The sequence below is a fragment of the Pectinophora gossypiella genome, chromosome 6 (genome assembly GCF_024362695.1).
Source record: "Pectinophora gossypiella chromosome 6, ilPecGoss1.1, whole genome shotgun sequence".
Taxonomy (NCBI): Eukaryota; Metazoa; Arthropoda; class Insecta; order Lepidoptera; family Gelechiidae; genus Pectinophora; species Pectinophora gossypiella.
Genome location: NC_065409.1, coordinates 4,104,868 through 4,123,876, shown reverse-complemented (window position 1 = coordinate 4,123,876; position 19,009 = coordinate 4,104,868). Strand labels below are relative to the sequence as shown.

The window sequence follows — 19,009 nt, the reverse complement described above, 5'->3', positions numbered from 1 at the left end:
TCCTACTCCGAACCCCAAACGAATTAACTCAAAAGTCCGCATAAACTTTTGAGTTATGAAGCGGCTTCCCGGCACGAAGCGAAAATAGGCAGATACACTTTGTTCATTGAATACTCCAATATAATAACACTCGCGAATGTCTTCTGACTAACTTAATGCGATCATTAACCACAAAACACCACTTCGTATTAATTATTTAGATTACTCAACGAAGAAAGCAACTGTCCCGTTCCCGTTTCCCGCCGAAAAGCCGCTGTCAATTTGACACTGACAGATTTACACCGCTGGAGCTTGGCTGGAGCGTACTCCGATTTACGTAGAATACAAACCGAAGGTAGGTAACCCAAATGTAATCAGGAGAAACAATTTTAGTCGTTTCTTCAAGTTTCCTGTATTTTACAAATCCCCTAGCCATACTCTTAGTGGTACGATGGATATTCTAAAGTAAACCACCTTTCTTATTATGAGAAATAAATGTCGCACGTTACACTTTAAACAAGTATATTTCATATTCTTTGGAGTATTATATTTGAATCTATACAAAATAACAGCCACATTCAGAGATAAAAATACATTAGAATTCTGAGATCAAATCTTTACATTTATACACTTATCTAAATATTTAAGAGCATGCTACACAAACTAACATAATTTTCTAATATTGTAAGAGAGCCTCAACAAATAAGTTAATTTAAGTTAGCATATGAGTAAATACAAAGTATCTAAAACTTTATAGCCATTCTCAAAGTCCAGTCTTTTAATTTTTTAGATGCTTAGCACTTTATTCTTAAAATAATCTCTTTTGCACAATATAAAGACATACTGCGAGAAAGAAGAGGAAAGCAAAGAACATGATAACTTTGTCAGTGAACTCTCGACGACCATACTTTTTGAGCAGCTTGCTTGACTGCGATATAGTGCCAGCCGTGTTCTGTAACTCCGATTTTGTGCACTGAAATAACAGTTAATATTATAACAATATTCTAAAATTATTCAAAGAGCTATTTGGTATTCATTAGATACATATTTTATAGAGCTATTTGAGAATAATAAAAAACACTGGTCAACATAATATTCATGAACAAAAAACATTTTGAAGCTTCAAATGTTTTCTTAGTTATACTTATTTCAATTAAATTATACTTACATGCACTGTAGAACTAGATGATACTAAGTTGTCTAAAGTAATTTGGCTTCTATGAGTTGTATCTGCTAGTTGTCTACTGATTGAAAGTAACTGTTCTGTTACACCTGGAAAACATAATATCATATTTAATCAAGATATTAAACAGTTTTTTTTTGTCAATAAATCTTATTTTTTACATCATCCAGTCCAACAGATACATAATTTTTTATTAAGTAATGACCAACCTGACGACATTTTAAGCAGTCCATCTCTATCAACCTTCTTGTTCCTGTTTCGAATGCTGAACTCTTCTGAATCATTGGCTTTCAACAAGTCTTGTCTTTGTTTCTTCTCTATAGCAAACATACTGCTTATATTTGCTGATTTAAATTCTTTTAACAGCCTGTATACAAGAATGTAATTCAGTACTAATAAAATGGAATAATTTCTGAGACAAAACATTTGTTTGAGTAAAATACTATCCAAGTTAAATCTAGTTTCAAACTAGTTTTGCTATCTCTATTTCTTTTCACAATATGTCCTAAATTAAGCATTTATAATCCAATAAAAAAAAACAAATATAAAATATAACTACCCACATGATGGTTTAGAATGCTCCATAACTCTCTTTATTATTAAGATTATAAATATATTTTTTTTATATTATAATTATAACAAATATTTTTTAAGTTTACCCAGCCAGTTGATGTCTCTGTGACTCTATCTCCATGACAGTGTATGCCTGGTCACCAGTCTCTTTTGCATACAACTCCAAGCTCTCAAGTTCATCTCTGAACAGATTGATCATCATTCGTCCTCTTTCATTTAATTCCGACAAGGTTTCCATAGAATCTCTACATTCCAATATATCCTGAAGCAGAAAAAAATATATTTCTGAATGAGTCAATGTTTGAAATCGATCGATTTCTAACGTGCGACACAAATACAATACTACGGTCGTAATAATAAAAAAACTGTAATATTAATTTACTTGTAGAAGCTGTAGCCACATCTTTTCTTGTTGCTTCGCCGTTTGAGCTCATTATGTAATTAAATGAAATATTTTTACTTACCTGGATTACGGCTTTGGTTTGAAAATAATACTTCGCCAATCTTTTTACAAAATTCTGATAGATTACGTCGGGGTTTTCTAACTTCGAAAACAATGTTTGGTATGTTTCCGTACTATTAATATCTTGTTTACCATTCATTTTTCTTTATTTTCTTGGGCCTAAACTTTTTGATGAGATTATCGATTGCACAGAACAAACAAAACACAAATAATAACAAACAATTGTCAATATGACATTGACTGTCAGAATAACGTTCCGTTTTACCCAACCGTTTTATTTTTACTAAAATGATTTCGTTTTTTTTATGAAGTTGTTGCTAAAAATAACGTGTTAAATGTCGATAAATAAACTATCATCAGAATCAGTACTATTTTTGTACATACATGAACTGTATAAGAATTAGAAAGGTCGTAAAATGTATGCGGGTTTAAAATAACTACTAACACATAGTTGAGTATGACGATGACCTTTGAATGCAATGGGATAAAGTTTAGTCACCGTAGTATAAGCTCCCAGCCAGTCAGCTTTATCACAGGCAAGCCCAGATCGGCATGGGACGCATGGATCGCAGACGCGCGGTCGTAAAGGCTCTGCATACTCGCGTGTGAAATTTCGTCTCAAAGTTTTAAATAGTTCAAAAAAGTTATGTTAATATTTAGAAAAAACAAATTAAAAGAGTCTGAGTGGTCATGAAGCACATTACTGTAAAGTTTTGTATTTATTAAATTAATAATCATAATTAACACGTAGGTAATCAAGTAAAAGAAGATGGGTTTACGTATTATCAAGCATGGCTATGATTTTTTAAAAAGCCGGTTCTTTTTGGTGAGTGTTTTATTTACTTCAATATTTAAGAACCTATACCTACATAATCAAATATGATAAGTCCCTATTTAACTGGGTCCATTTATTTTTACTGTTCTGCTTGCTCTTGTCATTAGCAATAAACCAAAAGATACACGATGACAAAACCATACCGCGTGCAATTCGCAGAGTTTCGAAGTTCCAAGAATGTTTGATGATGTCAACTTCGCTATTATTATAAATTGTACATACATTGAGTATTTTATATAACTTGACTTGCTAAATTGATTTACCCAAGCTGCAATGAAACAGGACTTTGGAAATAGCACGAGAGATTAAAACCTTCACACGTTTATAATAAAAGCGAGTTCTAAATGGGCAGTCGCAGCTGATTTCGGATTCCAAGTTTCGAGTTAAGATACCTATACAGGTCACGGTCAATGCATTCGGTTACACTGCCTTTTAATATTGTCTTTCTAGATGAAATGATGATGACTTCATTTAGCTAGGCATTCCTACGTAAGTACCAACTTAAAAAAAAGTACGTTTTGAATAATATATGTTAGGTCCTTTCTTCTCTTTATTTTGGACTTCACACACTCATAGACTTCTGTTACACTGGCCTCATGTAAACAAAGCGCTTAAAATAGACCGTCTACATTATATCTTCATATACCAAATCTGTCACCGGCGTCTAGTCGTTAAATTTACAACAACAATTTACTAATCGATCATTCATGAAACAAGGCTGAAGGATTTTCCGCACAGTTAAACAAACATCACTGTAGTAAAGCAAACATTCAACGATTTTAACGCTATAATGATTACATTACATTAGTATTTTACCGTATTTGCTGGAGATTAGGAATAACGTGATAAGTAGCTTGTTTAGATCTGGAAAAAATAGAAGAGTAAACAAATATGGCGGGAAAGGAAAAGCGCTGTACATCGCAGTAGCGCTCGTAGTAACGCTGGTAGTAACGCTGTTGAGAAAAAAAAACTCTGTTCTGCCAAAAGCATGTTATGTACCTTATACGACTCACTCAACACCAGAAGTAGGTACTTAAAAAGCGGACATTAAACCATTAACAATGAGCTTTAAGCACAAAAATTCAAGTCCTTTTCTTACGATTCGCAACCGTTCACATCAGTAGGTAGGTAAGTAAGTAGTTTGTATCTGTAATTGATTAAATCGAATAATCAGACAGGACAATCGTAATGGAAACACCCAATAATTGTATTTATTAATAACGATTACCTAACGTTAAAGCTCAATACATACAGAGCATTAACCAAAAATACCCAAAACGTTACTGATCGAGGAGAGTTTGTATGAAACAGAGCTGAGAAGAAATGCAGCGCGTGTGTAGGTATTGAGTTAAACAGTAATAAAAGCAACGCTTTTCTAATTCTAGAAAATCTAAGATTCGTTCTTAGCCTAAAACGAAATCTAAATAGATTGTAAGAAATAAATGAACAGCTACAGCTACGGATGCAAATGCTCTACCGAGCATTTACTCGTACTCGGTACGTACCGGTAACGTTCAGCTGCCGATAATTAATGCTAGCACACACCCTGTCATCGGCACTACTTCGGAACCTACAGTCTATTGGCGCCCAGGGATGGATTGTTATCCTTGATTAACTGAAGTCCTGAGGGATTAAAAAAGCCACATCAAAGCAATTCATCTAAAATATCAATATTGCAATTTGACATTTGCGCATATACCAATATTGCTTTTTTTAGATGAATTGCTTCGATGTATCCTTTTTAACCCCCCAGATGTATATTGGTATAGACGCTAATTTAAACTTTTATAGATAATAGATACTGTTTGCGAAATAGATCTCGTGCGTAAGCAAAAAGGGCCACATCAGGAAATATGACTTTCCACTACACCACTTGTAGACCAGGAGCTCTTTATATCGTTACAGTGTATTATCTTAAACGCTCGTGAATAACAACAACTGATCCATATGCCAAAGATAATAAATAGAAGTCTGAGTATAATTAATGGGTCGACAGTTTTACTACCCGGCGAGCATCTTACTCAAATCACCCACTTGCCTAATTGGTCGAAAATACTCATATAATAGCTAAAGTTTTCCTAGTGAATTCCTGATGAACATTCGCAATTTCGAAGCTTCTCCTTGTTTTCCTTTACCTGTAGGCTATGGGTAAAAAGAATATTGTGATATTTACGTACAGCTTGGGGCCCCTTCTGACCTAAATACGGTACTGGTCCGTCAAGCTAGCTCCATTCACGCGGCTTCAATGGAGGCTGGCTGTCAAAGGCGTTACGGTTCTATACGCCTGTCGTTGTACGCGAGCCTTGAATAGAGTCTGAAGTGACTAGTTACAGCATAGCTACGGCAAATATACATACATGATAGAGTTAACTTCTAACGTAAGCAGTGTTTCTAGACTATGTCTGTAGGACGTAAATATCTGCAGGGAATCATTGTTACCAACCTCAATGTTCTTAATATGTAAATCTGTACTTCCTAATCAATATTTTAGAAAATTACATGAATTATCTCGTAAATAGACCAATTCAAATCAAGCTCATAGATCTCGTCTATAGTACCTAAGTATGTTTAACAACTCGAATAGGTACCTACTAATTTAAAATAATGCTATGTACACCGTTATTGTTACACATATCAGTCAGAATACCTAGTTAAGTTATGGAATAAGCTCAATATGTGTGATGTGGTTGTACTTTTTTTAAATAAATAAATAAATAAATGAAACACATAGGTAAGTAAGTACCTACAAAATCTACAAATAAATGTAGACAAGACTATAAACAACGTTAGTCAATATACGTAGAATAGACTAAACATCCAATAGCTCCCAATATATTTGTTTACTGTAATACCCAATATTAACTTTTCTTAAAATCGCGTAGTAACAGGCCGAACAAATATCAGCGATATTTTATGGAGTTTCCATTCCAAAAAATAAGTAGGTAGGTATTTGATACAGCTTATAAAGCGAGCTCGATGATTTTATAGATGTTTGTTTAGACAATACAAAAATACTTACTTACGGGTTAGTTTAGTTGGTATCTACTTCGGCAACTAGAGAAGTTTACAAATACTTATTACTCCAATTCGTCGCAATATTAGCAATATAATTTTATATTCTGTTTTGTTTCAGATATCATGGATCTCATTAGTTACGTACATTTTTTACCATTGTTTTGTTTATTACAAAAACGAACGACAATACTATTATTTAAGGCGAATACTGGGGGTAAGAACTCTTATCTCATACCTAGCCACCTATTATATAAGTCGTGCTAACCACAGAATAGAAGAAATAGATTGGGAAGTCTCTAACACGCATGTTGTACCTATATAAACAGCTGTCGCCGGTCGCCGGTTCAACCCCACTCTCTTTTACTACTTACTACTTCTCTGCAAAAGGATCGCCTTCATGATAGTCGATATTTGATTTGATCGCGGTCTTTTGGTCCTTCCAACTACTTTCTTCTATTCCGTGGTGCTAACCTATACTATATTCGTAATTAATCATTCGTACTTACATTTAAAAGTAAGTACTTAAATACTTACAAAATATTCTCACTGAACGCTGAACTTACCTTCTTACACATACCTATTTAAACCTAGGTCATCAGCGAAATATCTTGTAGGTATATCTACTGGAAGAGTATGTATGCCTTATAATACTACTACTATAATGTTTTAATAGCTAATAATGTATTATTCGTGCCTTATAAATATGTTACGTTACGTTTTATATTTATATATATTACGTACGTTATGTATGACATGAATTACAGGACACGATATATACCTAAATGGACAACTAGCATGCCTAGATACATAATAATTATGTTTCAGGTCGGTCTATGCGTATCCCGTGGTTCAGCGACAGTGTTAAATATATGCTGTGCTCTAGTTTTGCTGCCATTATGCAAGAAACTCAATCAGATATTGTATAGGATCTTGTGTAGAGCGTGGCCAGGGCTCTTCTTCTTCTGGCTGGAGAGAACAAAGAGTTTTCACATGACCGTTGCGATCACTTTGTACTTATTCGCTGGTAAGTCGCTGAATTACATTTCAGAGTTGTGCTGCTGAAACCTACTTATCAAGAAAAATAGTATTTTCTTTAAAAACCCCTTACTAGGCAAATTAGTGGACCAATTCGGATTATAATTATATGAAAAGTCGCTTAAGACACTCGACAATATATTTATTAAAATGTATTGAAATGCCTATTTTATATTAAGTACTTATATGTACATATATTAATTCATTAATTCATGGCCCTATCTATTCAAATGGTCCTTCCAACTCATTTGGAATTCTCATTGTATCTGTAAAAAATAGCTATTCTTTATTTTCTATCTGAATATATACCCACCAAAATATCAAATTAGGTTGGTAAGTATGTATTTAACTATCTGCACTATTGTCTTCTATAAACGGAGAGTGAGTCACTGAGCTAAAGCTCTAAAATTGGTAAGTAATAGTAGATTTATAGACACTAAGATTAATAATACGGTCACAGCCGAAAATGCACTTTAAGTTATAAAACCAGATGCGTATAATCATAACACTAAAGCCCTTTACAATAGACAGTTACGCCACTGTTGAAGCTAAAAAGCCTCACCATTAAGTTCTCGAGACGCAGGGTAATAACAGTACTTGTGTACCTACCCTGTTTAGAACTTGCTTTTGTACCCGCGACCTACTAGTCTGTAAGTTCCCGTAGCATTTATGAACCGGCGATTTTGAAACAAGCGTGAAGCGATGTGACGAGCTCATTATCAAAAATCTAAAACTGTGTAGATACAAATCTAAGCCTAGAAATTATCCTGCATCGAAATAAATTATGGTCATAATAAAATCCAAATAGGTAACGGTGTTCTACAAGTCTACATAATATCTGACTTACTGTCCATACGCACGTTTTCGAGTTATTTTTGGTAGCTTTTCGTTAAGAAAACATACAGTACAATAACATTATTAATGCGTGCTGGCCTTGTATACTTTCAAAATATGCGTCCGAGTCGAATTAGCGACCTAAATATGTTGGTGTGAAATGTCTAGACAACTCTTAAATATAACATACATAACATATAAAAAATACTTTATAGCACACATAGGAGGCGGTAAATGAGGCAGAGAACCATCTCTTCCTCGACCCTCTGTATGCTCAGCTTATCCCAAAAGATAACATCATCATCACCAGCCCATTAACGTCCCCACTGCTGGGGCACGGGCCTTCCCTATGGATGGATAGGGATAGCGTGCCTTCCGAAGCACGGAATCATCTTAATTTTTTGGACAATCAGGTTACCTATCGCAAAAGATAATATAAGTAAGTAATTTATAAATACAATGTGTTTGCAGTGATACATTCAATATCACACTTCAGTAACTTCTGGAACTTTTCCCGGAACTACGATGAGGTGCGACCCGACATCAATTTGGCTTCTTACAAGAATGAGGTAATATTTTTTTATATAATTTTACTAAAAATAATAGGAAACAGACTTACAAAAAAAATATACTACTATAATACTTATCAGAGACTCGATATAATATAGGTAAGTACTTAAAAGAGTTAGCGAAAATAACCCGTTATGGCCACCCTTTAACACCGCGCCCCTAGGGAATAATTTCCACACGACTACTCTGTTGACTGCTCAAATCTAAACGATATTAAAGATAGGTAGGTACTTAATGGAAATTATGTCGCTTTAATTTATGTATCTACCTTATTATATTCGAGATCAAGAGCACGCTGAGCACTTAAGTGTCTTCCTCACAAAATCAATTACTTAGACAAGGTGAATGTCGGACAAAGTCTTGTCATATACTATATTTTAAGTACATGTGAATCTCGTACGAAACACTTTTCATCAGTAGCATCGAGAAAAAATATAATTAGATACCATGACATAACATAAACATAAACAGCCTAAACACGTCCCACTTCTGGGCACAGCCCTCCCCTCAATCAACCGGAGGTGGTATGGAGCTCCACTGCGGGTTGTTGGATGTGCTTGGGCTTGTAACTCGGGACCAACCGGGACCTATTACATAAACGAAACGAAACTACAACGAAACTATATTTACCGAACTCGATAGATAGCGATATCCATGCAGGAGTATTAGACCAACTTTTAAATAACTAATGGCATTTACAGAACCCTCTTCTCTTGCTGCTGAGCCAACCAGGGTTGACAGGGCTGGCGATGTTAGCCATCACGACAACTATGTGCATCATGTCGCTCAGGGTAGTACGGAGGAAACTGTACAACGCTTTCTGGTACACCCACCAGCTTTACCTGCCTTTTATGGTGCTCCTCATCATACATCCTTTAAGGTACTTACCTATCTAAACCTTGTTCATACACTTCGTAATCAAAACTTGTCATGCAACGGCCTCTGTAGGCAACCACTGTATTGAGCGATGAGCTCACGATCCGATGTTCCCGAGTTCGAATCCCGCTGGAAATTTAACATTTCACAAAAAACACTTCGTGATTTCTTTAGCTACGACTATACAGGCTGATCTGATTGTCCGGAAGTAAGGTCCTGTTAACTACTTACTGATGTAAGTACCTACATAGTCGTCACATGGCTGGTTCTGTAGCGGCTTCAATAATAACCCTGACACCAGTTGCTGTGGTTGGTTGTTCACTTCACAACCCACACGATAAAAGTAGAAAAAGATCGCGGCCGGTAATATCGTAGAAGTGTAATATAAATATTTACAATATTTTACTAATTTAAACTCTTCTGTTACAGTGGCGTCCTAAAAGAAAACGTATTGGAAGAGAACGAACCAATTTATTATTCAACTGCAATAGACGAAGGGAACAATAGTTCTTATGTCACTCGTGGACCTATATTCGTACCCATCAAGTCAAAAGTAAGTAATAACTTGGAATTTGGTTCTTTTTCCATCCCACGTCACTGCCCACATCGGTTGTTAATGTTGCACAATCACAAATGGAATTCATAAATGGACAATGGTATAGTAACAGTTACTTTTTAAGATAATCCAAATAATGCCATCTTCTATCGTGTGGATTGTGAGGAGGATTACCAACCTCATCAACCCTGGTGTCAGGGTTACTATTGAGCCGCCAAAGGCCCCTGACATGACTCATGTAACGTCTACGTACAATGATCAGTAAGTAGTAACCGGGGCCAACGGCTTAACGTGCCTTCCGAAGCACGGATCATCTTACCATCTTACTTTCGGACAATCAGGTGATGACCGGGATTCGAACCCGGGGCCTCCGGATCGTGAGCCCAACGCTCAACCACTGGTCTACGGAGGCCGTTTCCTACCTACCTAATGATGGACCTAATGTTGCGGACCTAATGTTTCATAGTAGATACCCTAATATCGTACTAGCATCATTCGCATTTGTCCCATAAATTAACACTGTATTAGGTGGTAGACGTAGTCTCTACATAGATGTTTCCATAGGACATGTCCCAATGTATTCGCAAGGTATTAATTGTACGCATCTGCGTCCATATCGTGTCGACCACAAACGGACACATTGAATACGAGACCAATATGTGCCCTGGCTTAGTATTGGCACGTAGTATTATTCCTTATTACATGATATTGGCACATACCGGTCTCCCTTTCCAAGATAACGTATATTATGAATAGGATGCTTAACCAAGACTCGCGGGCTTATAATGTCATAAAAGGTTATGGGTTTATGCTACTGGTTGTTAAAACTGGTAGTTAAATAGTTAAGTGTATTGTCGTTACAAAAATAAACTTTTATTTGGGCGATTAAATGCTACTCAAAACTTTCGGTTTAAAGATTCTTTATTTTCAATAAAAACACAGTCACTTACATGACAAGAAAACGAATTTAACTTGATAACTAACTTATGCACCCTTCACCACCCTTGTAAACGTCCATTTCTTGTTTGTGATGTAACTAGTTGTTAAGTGCAATAAAGTATATTTTATGCAGTGTCGTCCGCACCGCGCCATACTTAGTAGATATCGCTCAATATAACTGCTTAGATTAGAAACCACCGCGCCAAAACATCACAAAAACCCCATAGTCATTCACTTATTTTGTGAAATATGCTACTTTACTGAACCCACACGCAGTTTCTAAATATACAAGTAAGTTTTGAAGTAGATAATATAAGTAGATTTGGCTAATAAAAAAATAAGTTATGGAGCTGTCACTTTCCGCGGGAATCGTCGATAGCTGGAACTAATATAAAAACTGTTCCGTTTTTTTTAAACATCTAGCTGGAATATTTAATACGGTAAAATCTACAGCCCGAGTGCGACATGTAGTTTGCCTACACCAATGCACTGTCAGGGTAATCAACCAATATCAAAATCGTTTATTTTCAATATTGATTCATTAGGCTTATTGAATATCGATGCTTCGGAAGGCACGTTAAGCCGTTGGTCCCGGCTGCATTAGCAGTCGTTAATAACCATCAATCCGCACTGGGCCCGCGTGGTGGTTTAAGGCCCGATCTCCCTATCCATCCATAGGGAAGGCCCGTGCCCCAGCAGTGGGGACGTTAATGGGCTGATGATGTATTCTTCTGTGATGAACTGGGGGCGAACAAAAGTAAAAACAGACTGATGACAATGTATCCTTTCTAACAAAATAGACCACTAGATTTTATATGGGCAATGGGCTTTTGGCGGCGAGGATGTGCTGCCGCCAAAGGATATTTTCGAGGTACCGAACAGAGCATAGTAGGTACCCCGCTAGTCACAAGTTGATAGTATGACTGGGGATCAACTATCCAACGGTGTCATGTTGGAAGATGTATATTGCGTCTCGCTGTGTAAACTTCGATAGCGCGTTTCACGACTGCTTCAAGACTGCATTATTGAATGTGGCGCCATCTGTTGCATGTGGGCGGAACTAGCTGGCCAACTAGTTGGGTCCGCCACAGGCTGATCGATCACTTACTAAAATACAATACGATTCATTATGTCGATCTTAGCATTTCGTCCTCTCAAGGTCTCGTACGGTCACGGTTCGTATGGTCTATGTTTAAATTAGCTTTGATATCACGGGCGTGGGAAGCAATCAAATCGATGTTCAGTTAGGTACACTTTGTTATAGGTAGGTACTAGGTACTTACATAATGAATACATTATAGACGAGACTTATTGTCCTGTGTCGATTCACAACAAATTACAATCCTTTAAACGGCCTCCCTCCGTGGTCCAGTGGTTGAGCGTTGGGCTCACGATCTGGAGGTCCTGGGTTCGAATCCCGGTGATCACCTGATGGTCCGAAAGTAAGACGATCCCTGCTTCGGAAGGCACGTTAAGCCATTGGTCCCGGTTACTACTTACTAATGTAGGTACGTAGTCGTTACATGAGTCATGTCAGGGGCCTTTGGCGGCTCAATAGTAACCCTGACACAAGAGTTGATGGGGTTGGTAATCCACCTCACATGATAGAAGAAGACAATCCTTTACAGTTAGGTGGATAGGTAGTAGTTATCTACTCCGAAACTCTATCGAAAGAATAAAGTATTTCTGTTTTACTGAGATTATATGTTACATAACTTTTTTAATAAATGACTTATAGAACTTTATTGAATAGTGAAAAGTAAAGTACAGAATACTTAGGGATAAGTACCTATGAAGCGACTCGACGAAGTGTATTCTTTCGTTTGTTTCTTTTCGGTTTGTCAAATCTATTTTATTCATCAATCTACTTACTGTTATTTTGCTAGATCAAAAAGATGAAAGCTGCTACGTAGCTAGGGACACCCAACAAGGGACACGATTTTTAAACATTCAGATAATCCATGGTTTGAGAAAAAAAATCATTTATAGATACTTTGGTTTCCAGACGTGGATGTGGATGGTGTTCCCGCTCAGCTGTTTCTTCCTGGATCTCATTTGGCGTATATTCGCCAGAAATCGAACAGCAGTCGACATTATAAATGTAAATATAAGTATTTTCTTAAAAGTTTTCAGGAATTCGTGATAGCTCTGTTCCGAAAACGCGTGACTAAACGCGTGCGTATAGTTAGGTACATTGAATTCGACTTTATGAGTTCGAAATCACGTTTGGATCTTGTGGTTTTTAGGTTTCGTTCCAGTTAACGGCAATAGGATCGTCCCCTTATTATCTACATGTGGTTTATACATGTAGTTACTGAGGAGCGGGCCTGGGCGTGTATACTATACACTTCTACCCCTTCTGGGATACGAGCATAATGCTATGTTGTTATTCTCTATACTTAGTTGTTTAATTTATTTAATGTTGTCTATACTAGGTGACTGCTATGCCCGGACGCATCATCAATTTGAGGATGAGCTGTCCTCACGAGGAGTTTGACTGCCGACCAGGGCAATACGTGCTATTACAATGTCCTGATATTTCCTCATTAGAATGGCACCCATTTACTGTAGTTAAAGTGAGTATAACCCGTGTGAATTAATTAGACACCTCCCGTCAAATGAGTTGCATACCAGCGAGGTGTCTATTTGATTCGCACGGGGTTCAATTTCGCACCCTTGTATTCTTTGATAGACACATTGGCGTAGTAGATCACTGGTTATATGATATATAAGAACTTATAAATATGGTTTTTAGGTACCCAACCCTGAGGAAAGGAATTTTGTAGTTTGGATCAAAGTGAGAGGAGATTGGACTGAAACTTTAGAGAATCTAGTCAATGAAAAAGAATTTAGCAAACTCAAGTAAGTAGCAAGACTGTTGTTTCTTTTATAATTTATAATACTTACAGACGCAACGCTACTAAAGTCTCCAAGCATTCAGGCATATGAATGGACAGATTTTTTATCAGCGTCACAATGGCGGCGGGACCTATTGCTTAATGTTGAAATTGCATTTTGTTAGATTATAGTACCCATCCAGTACTATTTGGTACCTAAACTAAAGAATCTAGTAACTTTCTCATTCAAAAAATATACACGTTAAATAAATTGTGGTCCCGCGTGGTCCATCTTAACGCTAATGATATTTTTAGCTTGAGGGAAAGAATTTAAATATATTGAAGCCTTGCCTTGTCCCGTACTGTATCTGCCAATGCGAGAGCGGCAAGTGATCGCACACGATCGACAGATGTAGTCAGTCAGTTAAAAACTCCAATAACAAAGAAAAAATAACTACTTTTTCTCCAATAGCAGGTCACCGCTTCTTAGGTAAGTACCTATGTGAGAGGAAACTATGCCAATTTCTTTGATGACCACCTGAAGTTGTCGGATATTTATTGTTTATTCTAAGGTTATGTACGAGGTGATAGGATATGTTAATTTATTTCCTGTATATAGAATGTTGGTGGACGGGCCAATGTGCAGCCCAATGGAGCGAGCTGCAGGCAGCGGTGTCGCGCTGTGTGTGGCTGCGGGTGTGGGTATCACGCCGTTTGTACCCCTGCTGGAACACTTACTCAGGTACCAGGACTTTATAACATTGGGAGAATATTTGGATAGACAGATTTTTACCTTGAGCGAAAGAACTAGAAAATATTGAAGCCTTGCCTTATTGTCCCGTACTATATCAGCCAATGCGAGTGTGGCAATGTCTACCACACGCTCTTCAAATGTAGTCACTGCCCCTACCAATTTCTTGTCGTTAACCGGGCAGAAATCGTGATGATAACAATTATCTACGATTCGAACATAAATTCAAACTCATAAAGTCTAATTCAGTCGTTTAGAGCGTAAGACGGAGTATTTTATTATGTACATTATATGATTATTGATTACTCAGGGAGCCACGCAGCGAGCTGCCAGGACGGGTACACCTATTATGGGTGGTGAGAAGCGAGAGAGAGGTGACGCCGTTAGCAGAACTAGCGACGAAATGTCTGCGAACTCTGAGAGACTCCAACCGCCCTGATCGGCTGCATCTGCAGATACATGTCACTAACTCCAGGGCTGGCAATGGTAGGTGGAAGCTTATTCCAATAGTTAGATACTTCTTTTCAGCCGTGTTGTGAGAAATAAGATTGGGGTGACGTCAATAGCAGAACTACCGGAGAAGTGTCTGCAAGCACTGAGGGACGCCAACCGCCCCGAACGGCTGCATCTGCAGATACATGTCACTAACTCCAGGACTGGCAATGGTATGTGGAAGCTTATTTTAAGAGTTAGGTAGGTACTTCTACGCAATCGTTATGACAAACTACGCCGTGGTGATGCCAATAGCAGAACTACTGAAGGAGTGTCTGCAAGCGCTGAGAGACGCCAACCACCCAAAACTGGCGACGGTATGAGATAGATTATTTGAATTCTTGACTAGGTTTATCCACAACGCTAGCAGAACTAGTTACCATTGTCTGAACGCGCTGGGAGATGCCAACTGCCACAACCGGCTGCATCTGCCGATACACATTACCAACTCCATGACTGGCAATGGTATGAGATAGATAGAGACATTATTCTAATACTTGACTAGGTTTATCCAAAACTTCGTAGAACTAGCGACTAGGGTTGAGGAGCGCCAACTGCTCCGACCAGCTACGTGATTAGATTAGATACGATTCTTAAACTAGATAGTTATCAAAAGTCATCTAAAATTTTACCTATCTAAAGAAGGTACTTAAACAAATAATTCTATTACAGCTCCAGCAAACACAATAGTGAACGAGAAAGGCGTGACATATGTGCTGAATATAAAAGAAGATGACAAAAACACATTATTGACACCAAATGTTAAGAAGAAGATGGCGGTTAACAGAGAGATGGATGATGACAAGTTTAGCTTAGCGAGAGAATATCCCCTGCTGGGGTGTCGACTGAACAGAGGCAGGCCTTACTGGGACCAGGTGGTCGGGTACTGGGTGCATCTGTATCCCAGGTGAGAGTTGTTGATGTAATCAGTCGAATTGTGCGGAGAGATATGGAGTTACGAATTTTGTTTCTTTTTGTCGCGTATATTATTTGGTTTGCCTCGAACTTTGAGTACACTATGCATTCTATAGCGTCCAGTGTACACTGGAATTGGGGACATTTGGAATAACATCGCTTCCAAATATTAATGAACAACATCCGATAGCTTAAGACTAAGTGCTTATGTAGACATATTGATAATATGTAAAATGAACTTTTTTTTGCAAACGTTTCAAAAAGTTTTTTCGTAAAGTTCTAAACAAAAAGTAACACCACCGTAAATAGGTGAGCAACTATGGAACATTCCTTCTCTGTACCAAGCTTAGCAGGAAAGTAAATAAGAATCATTTATATTCCCCGATGAATTATAAAATATAAATAATTTAATAAACCCTGCCACTTCTGGATAAACAAACAATCCTTGTTGCTAACTTAGCTTTTGTCACTGTCACACCACAGACACTTCATACAAAAAACCTCGTTTTACACAGACACTACACATTGACATTATCGTCCACGTGCGTCTGTTTGTGTGACGTCTGACATGTCTGACGCCCATAGGCACGATTTAAGACTAAAATGTAAAACCGAGAGGAGGTGAGGTAAACCTAACGCAGCCGCTGGTGTGCGCCTGGGTCTATTGTGTTTATTACCTAGTACCTACCTACTCATTATTTATTCTATGACGTCTGTTTCTGCACAAACAATTTCGCGGTTTTCCTTTCTAATTATGTCAATATTTTATGCGGTTTTAATTAATGAAAAGAAAAAACTAGTACTTAATAATATACCATTGTAAATGAAGAAAGTTTATCTTCCTGGGTTTTCCATTCTAACAATACGAACAATACGAGCTAGTAACTATTTTTTACGTATTGAGGTAAATATTTATATATGTCATTTCGTTATTATTCAATATTATATATAAAGTTTAATAGCTACATACTACTGTATAATAACATAACATAAGCTCACGAATATATCCCTACTGGGGTAGACAGAGGTACAGCCACAAGATGAACTAAGTACCCACGTTTTACTTCCGCCTCTTAGGTAGTATTAACAAAGCGACAACATTTTGACTGAACTGAACACTGAACTAGGTGATAGATTTAAAGACGAATTCTAGTATGTTTAGGAAATGGTTCTCATCAACAATATACTTTGTTCCAGACAACATCTGTCGCTGTATTGCTGTGGACCAAAGAAACTAGTGAGAATATTAAGAAATAAATGTAAGGACGTATCAAACTGTACAAAAACAAAAATTACATTCGTTCATGAACGATTTTCTTAAGTTCATACCTATTTATACTCAAATGAATTAAAATGCTGCGGTAAAGACTTGACTTGCTTTATTTTACTTTAGTAATGGTTTATGTTTAAGACAGGTGGAGTACCTACGCACCACGAAAGATGTCCCGTAGATTTTAAGATAAGAAAGTAAAGTACAAACAGGAACCCTGTGGGCACTACAACAACAGCTAAATTATACACAATGAAAATAAAAAACCAAGAATAAAAATAATAAAGATTAATCAGTTAAAAAAAATACATACATTTACAATAATCAGCTCCTAAAAGATTCGTTAAAAAACTCCTGTAGGCTCTGCACGGTAACGGCGCCGCGAGCGGCGCGAATTATATCGAGGCCTTCGACCAATAACCGTTTGACGTCCATCTACGTAGATAGCATATTCGTATCGTTTATTGGTCGAAGCGCTCAATATAATTCGCGTTGTGCGCGGCGCGGTTATCATGCAGACCCAGTTGCAGCGTATAGAATGATTTTTCAATTAAGTATTTTTTAACGACATTTAATGGAATAATTTTTTTGATTTTGATTTTTGGTTTTTTTTTAACGGATTAATTATTCTATACACATACTACGACGTTAGGGCTGTGTGTGTACTTTCAAAACAGAATGAGAGACTTTCCAGACACGTTCCCCAAAAATAATATTGATGGCGCTGTCCAGATTTAACGTCATAATTACCTACTTTTTCATTACTCGGGTAGGTACATAATTATTCAAAAAATATAATGTACTTACCTAATGACAGAAGCATATTATAGTATTTTTTCTACTCCACTACTTTAATTTGGCATTTAAATAACCAAAAAGTCTAATATAAGTACATACATAATTAAACTCTTTGAAAAAGTGTACGCTCTATGGCCTATAAAAGCATTGTTTACAAAGTGTAACTGTACTATAATGTCGCCAAAAAAGCATTGTTGTTGTTTTTTTTTTTTTGACCTGGAAACTGGCACCTTTACTTTGTTTGGTGCCATAGATATACTATAAAAAAAAGTATACATTTGCCGCCATTTTCCCGCGCGTTGGAAAATAAATTGGAAAATTTTTGTGTTTCGTTTCAAAACACTAAAAAGTATAAAATAAAAAGGAAAAATGGATGAAGAACTATTGAATTCTACACCAGAAGAAATTTCAACGTTAGCTCAAGAAATTACAGAAAATTTGCTACCAACAAAATCTAGCAGCCTGTACAATAAGGCCTATAATAATTTCATGGCATGGAAACTGGATCACAAAGCTTCTTCATTTTTGTATAATTTTTGTTTCATTTAAAATTAATTAAGTAATTTAAATTAAGTAATTTTAAATGAAACAAAAATTTTCCAATTTATTTTCCAACGCGCGGGAAAATGGCGGCAAATGTATACTTTTTTTTTATAGTATACCTATGGCACCAAACAAAGTAAAGGTGCCAGTTTCCAGGTCAAAAAAAAAAAAACAACAACAATGCTTTTTTGGCGACATTATAGTACAGTTACACTTTGTAAACAATGCTTTTATAGGCCATAGAGCGTACACTTTTTCAAAGAGTTTAATTATGTATGTACTTATATTACACTTTTTGGTTATTTAAATGCCAGATTAAAGTAGAGGAGTAGAAAAATATATAAAAATAATTGTTGTTTGATATTTGTATCAGCGTATAGAATTTTATTGCTAGGTGCTTATATTGCTTCTCTTTGTTTTGGTGGAAGATGTGTCGTGCCTGGATAATAAGTAATAACAAGGGTCATTATTTATACCTAAAAACAAAGATAAAAGATGCATATTATATGTCTGTTATCCACGATATTAGAAGGTTAAACGAAGGC

General features: G+C 36.7%; 2 protein-coding genes across 2 annotated transcripts; one reads left to right on the top strand and one right to left on the bottom strand.

Moving 5' to 3' along the window:
* Nucleotides 1-484: 484 nt before the first annotated feature.
* On the bottom strand, nucleotides 485-2,416 carry LOC126367502 (vesicle transport protein SEC20-like). The gene is made up of 5 exons (XM_050011045.1): nucleotides 2,200-2,416; nucleotides 1,822-1,997; nucleotides 1,372-1,529; nucleotides 1,148-1,251; nucleotides 485-952 (listed from the first exon to the last, which is right to left on the bottom strand). The coding sequence occupies exons 1-5, from the start codon at nucleotides 2,335-2,337 to the stop codon at nucleotides 788-790; spliced, it is 741 nt and encodes a 246-aa protein (XP_049867002.1). The 5' UTR covers nucleotides 2,338-2,416; the 3' UTR covers nucleotides 485-787.
* Nucleotides 2,417-2,745: 329 nt separating this feature from the next.
* Nucleotides 2,746-17,221, top strand: LOC126367470 (NADPH oxidase 4-like). Its single transcript, XM_050010988.1, has 13 exons — nucleotides 2,746-3,024; nucleotides 6,167-6,262; nucleotides 6,874-7,072; nucleotides 8,389-8,486; nucleotides 9,189-9,367; nucleotides 9,793-9,916; nucleotides 12,864-12,959; nucleotides 13,294-13,434; nucleotides 13,614-13,720; nucleotides 14,315-14,437; nucleotides 14,757-14,932; nucleotides 15,611-15,845; nucleotides 17,051-17,221. The coding sequence occupies exons 1-13, from the start codon at nucleotides 2,968-2,970 to the stop codon at nucleotides 17,172-17,174; spliced, it is 1,755 nt and encodes a 584-aa protein (XP_049866945.1). The 5' UTR covers nucleotides 2,746-2,967; the 3' UTR covers nucleotides 17,175-17,221.
* Nucleotides 17,222-19,009: the final 1,788 nt, after the last annotated feature.

Coding starts and splice junctions, on each gene's coding strand:
- LOC126367470 (XM_050010988.1), top strand. CDS start 2,968: ATGGGTTTACGTATTATCAAGCATGGCTATGATTTTTTAAAAAGCCGG. Junction 7,073..8,388: donor CACTTTGTACTTATTCGCTG/GTAAGTCGCTGA, acceptor ATGTGTTTGCAG/TGATACATTCAATATCACAC. Junction 9,917..12,863: donor TCGTACCCATCAAGTCAAAA/GTAAGTAATAAC, acceptor TTTGGTTTCCAG/ACGTGGATGTGGATGGTGTT.
- LOC126367502 (XM_050011045.1), bottom strand. CDS start 2,337: ATGAATGGTAAACAAGATATTAATAGTACGGAAACATACCAAACATTG. Junction 1,998..2,199: donor AAACCAAAGCCGTAATCCAG/GTAAGTAAAAAT, acceptor TTTCTGCTTCAG/GATATATTGGAATGTAGAGA. Junction 1,252..1,371: donor ACTGCTTAAAATGTCGTCAG/GTTGGTCATTAC, acceptor TATGTTTTCCAG/GTGTAACAGAACAGTTACTT.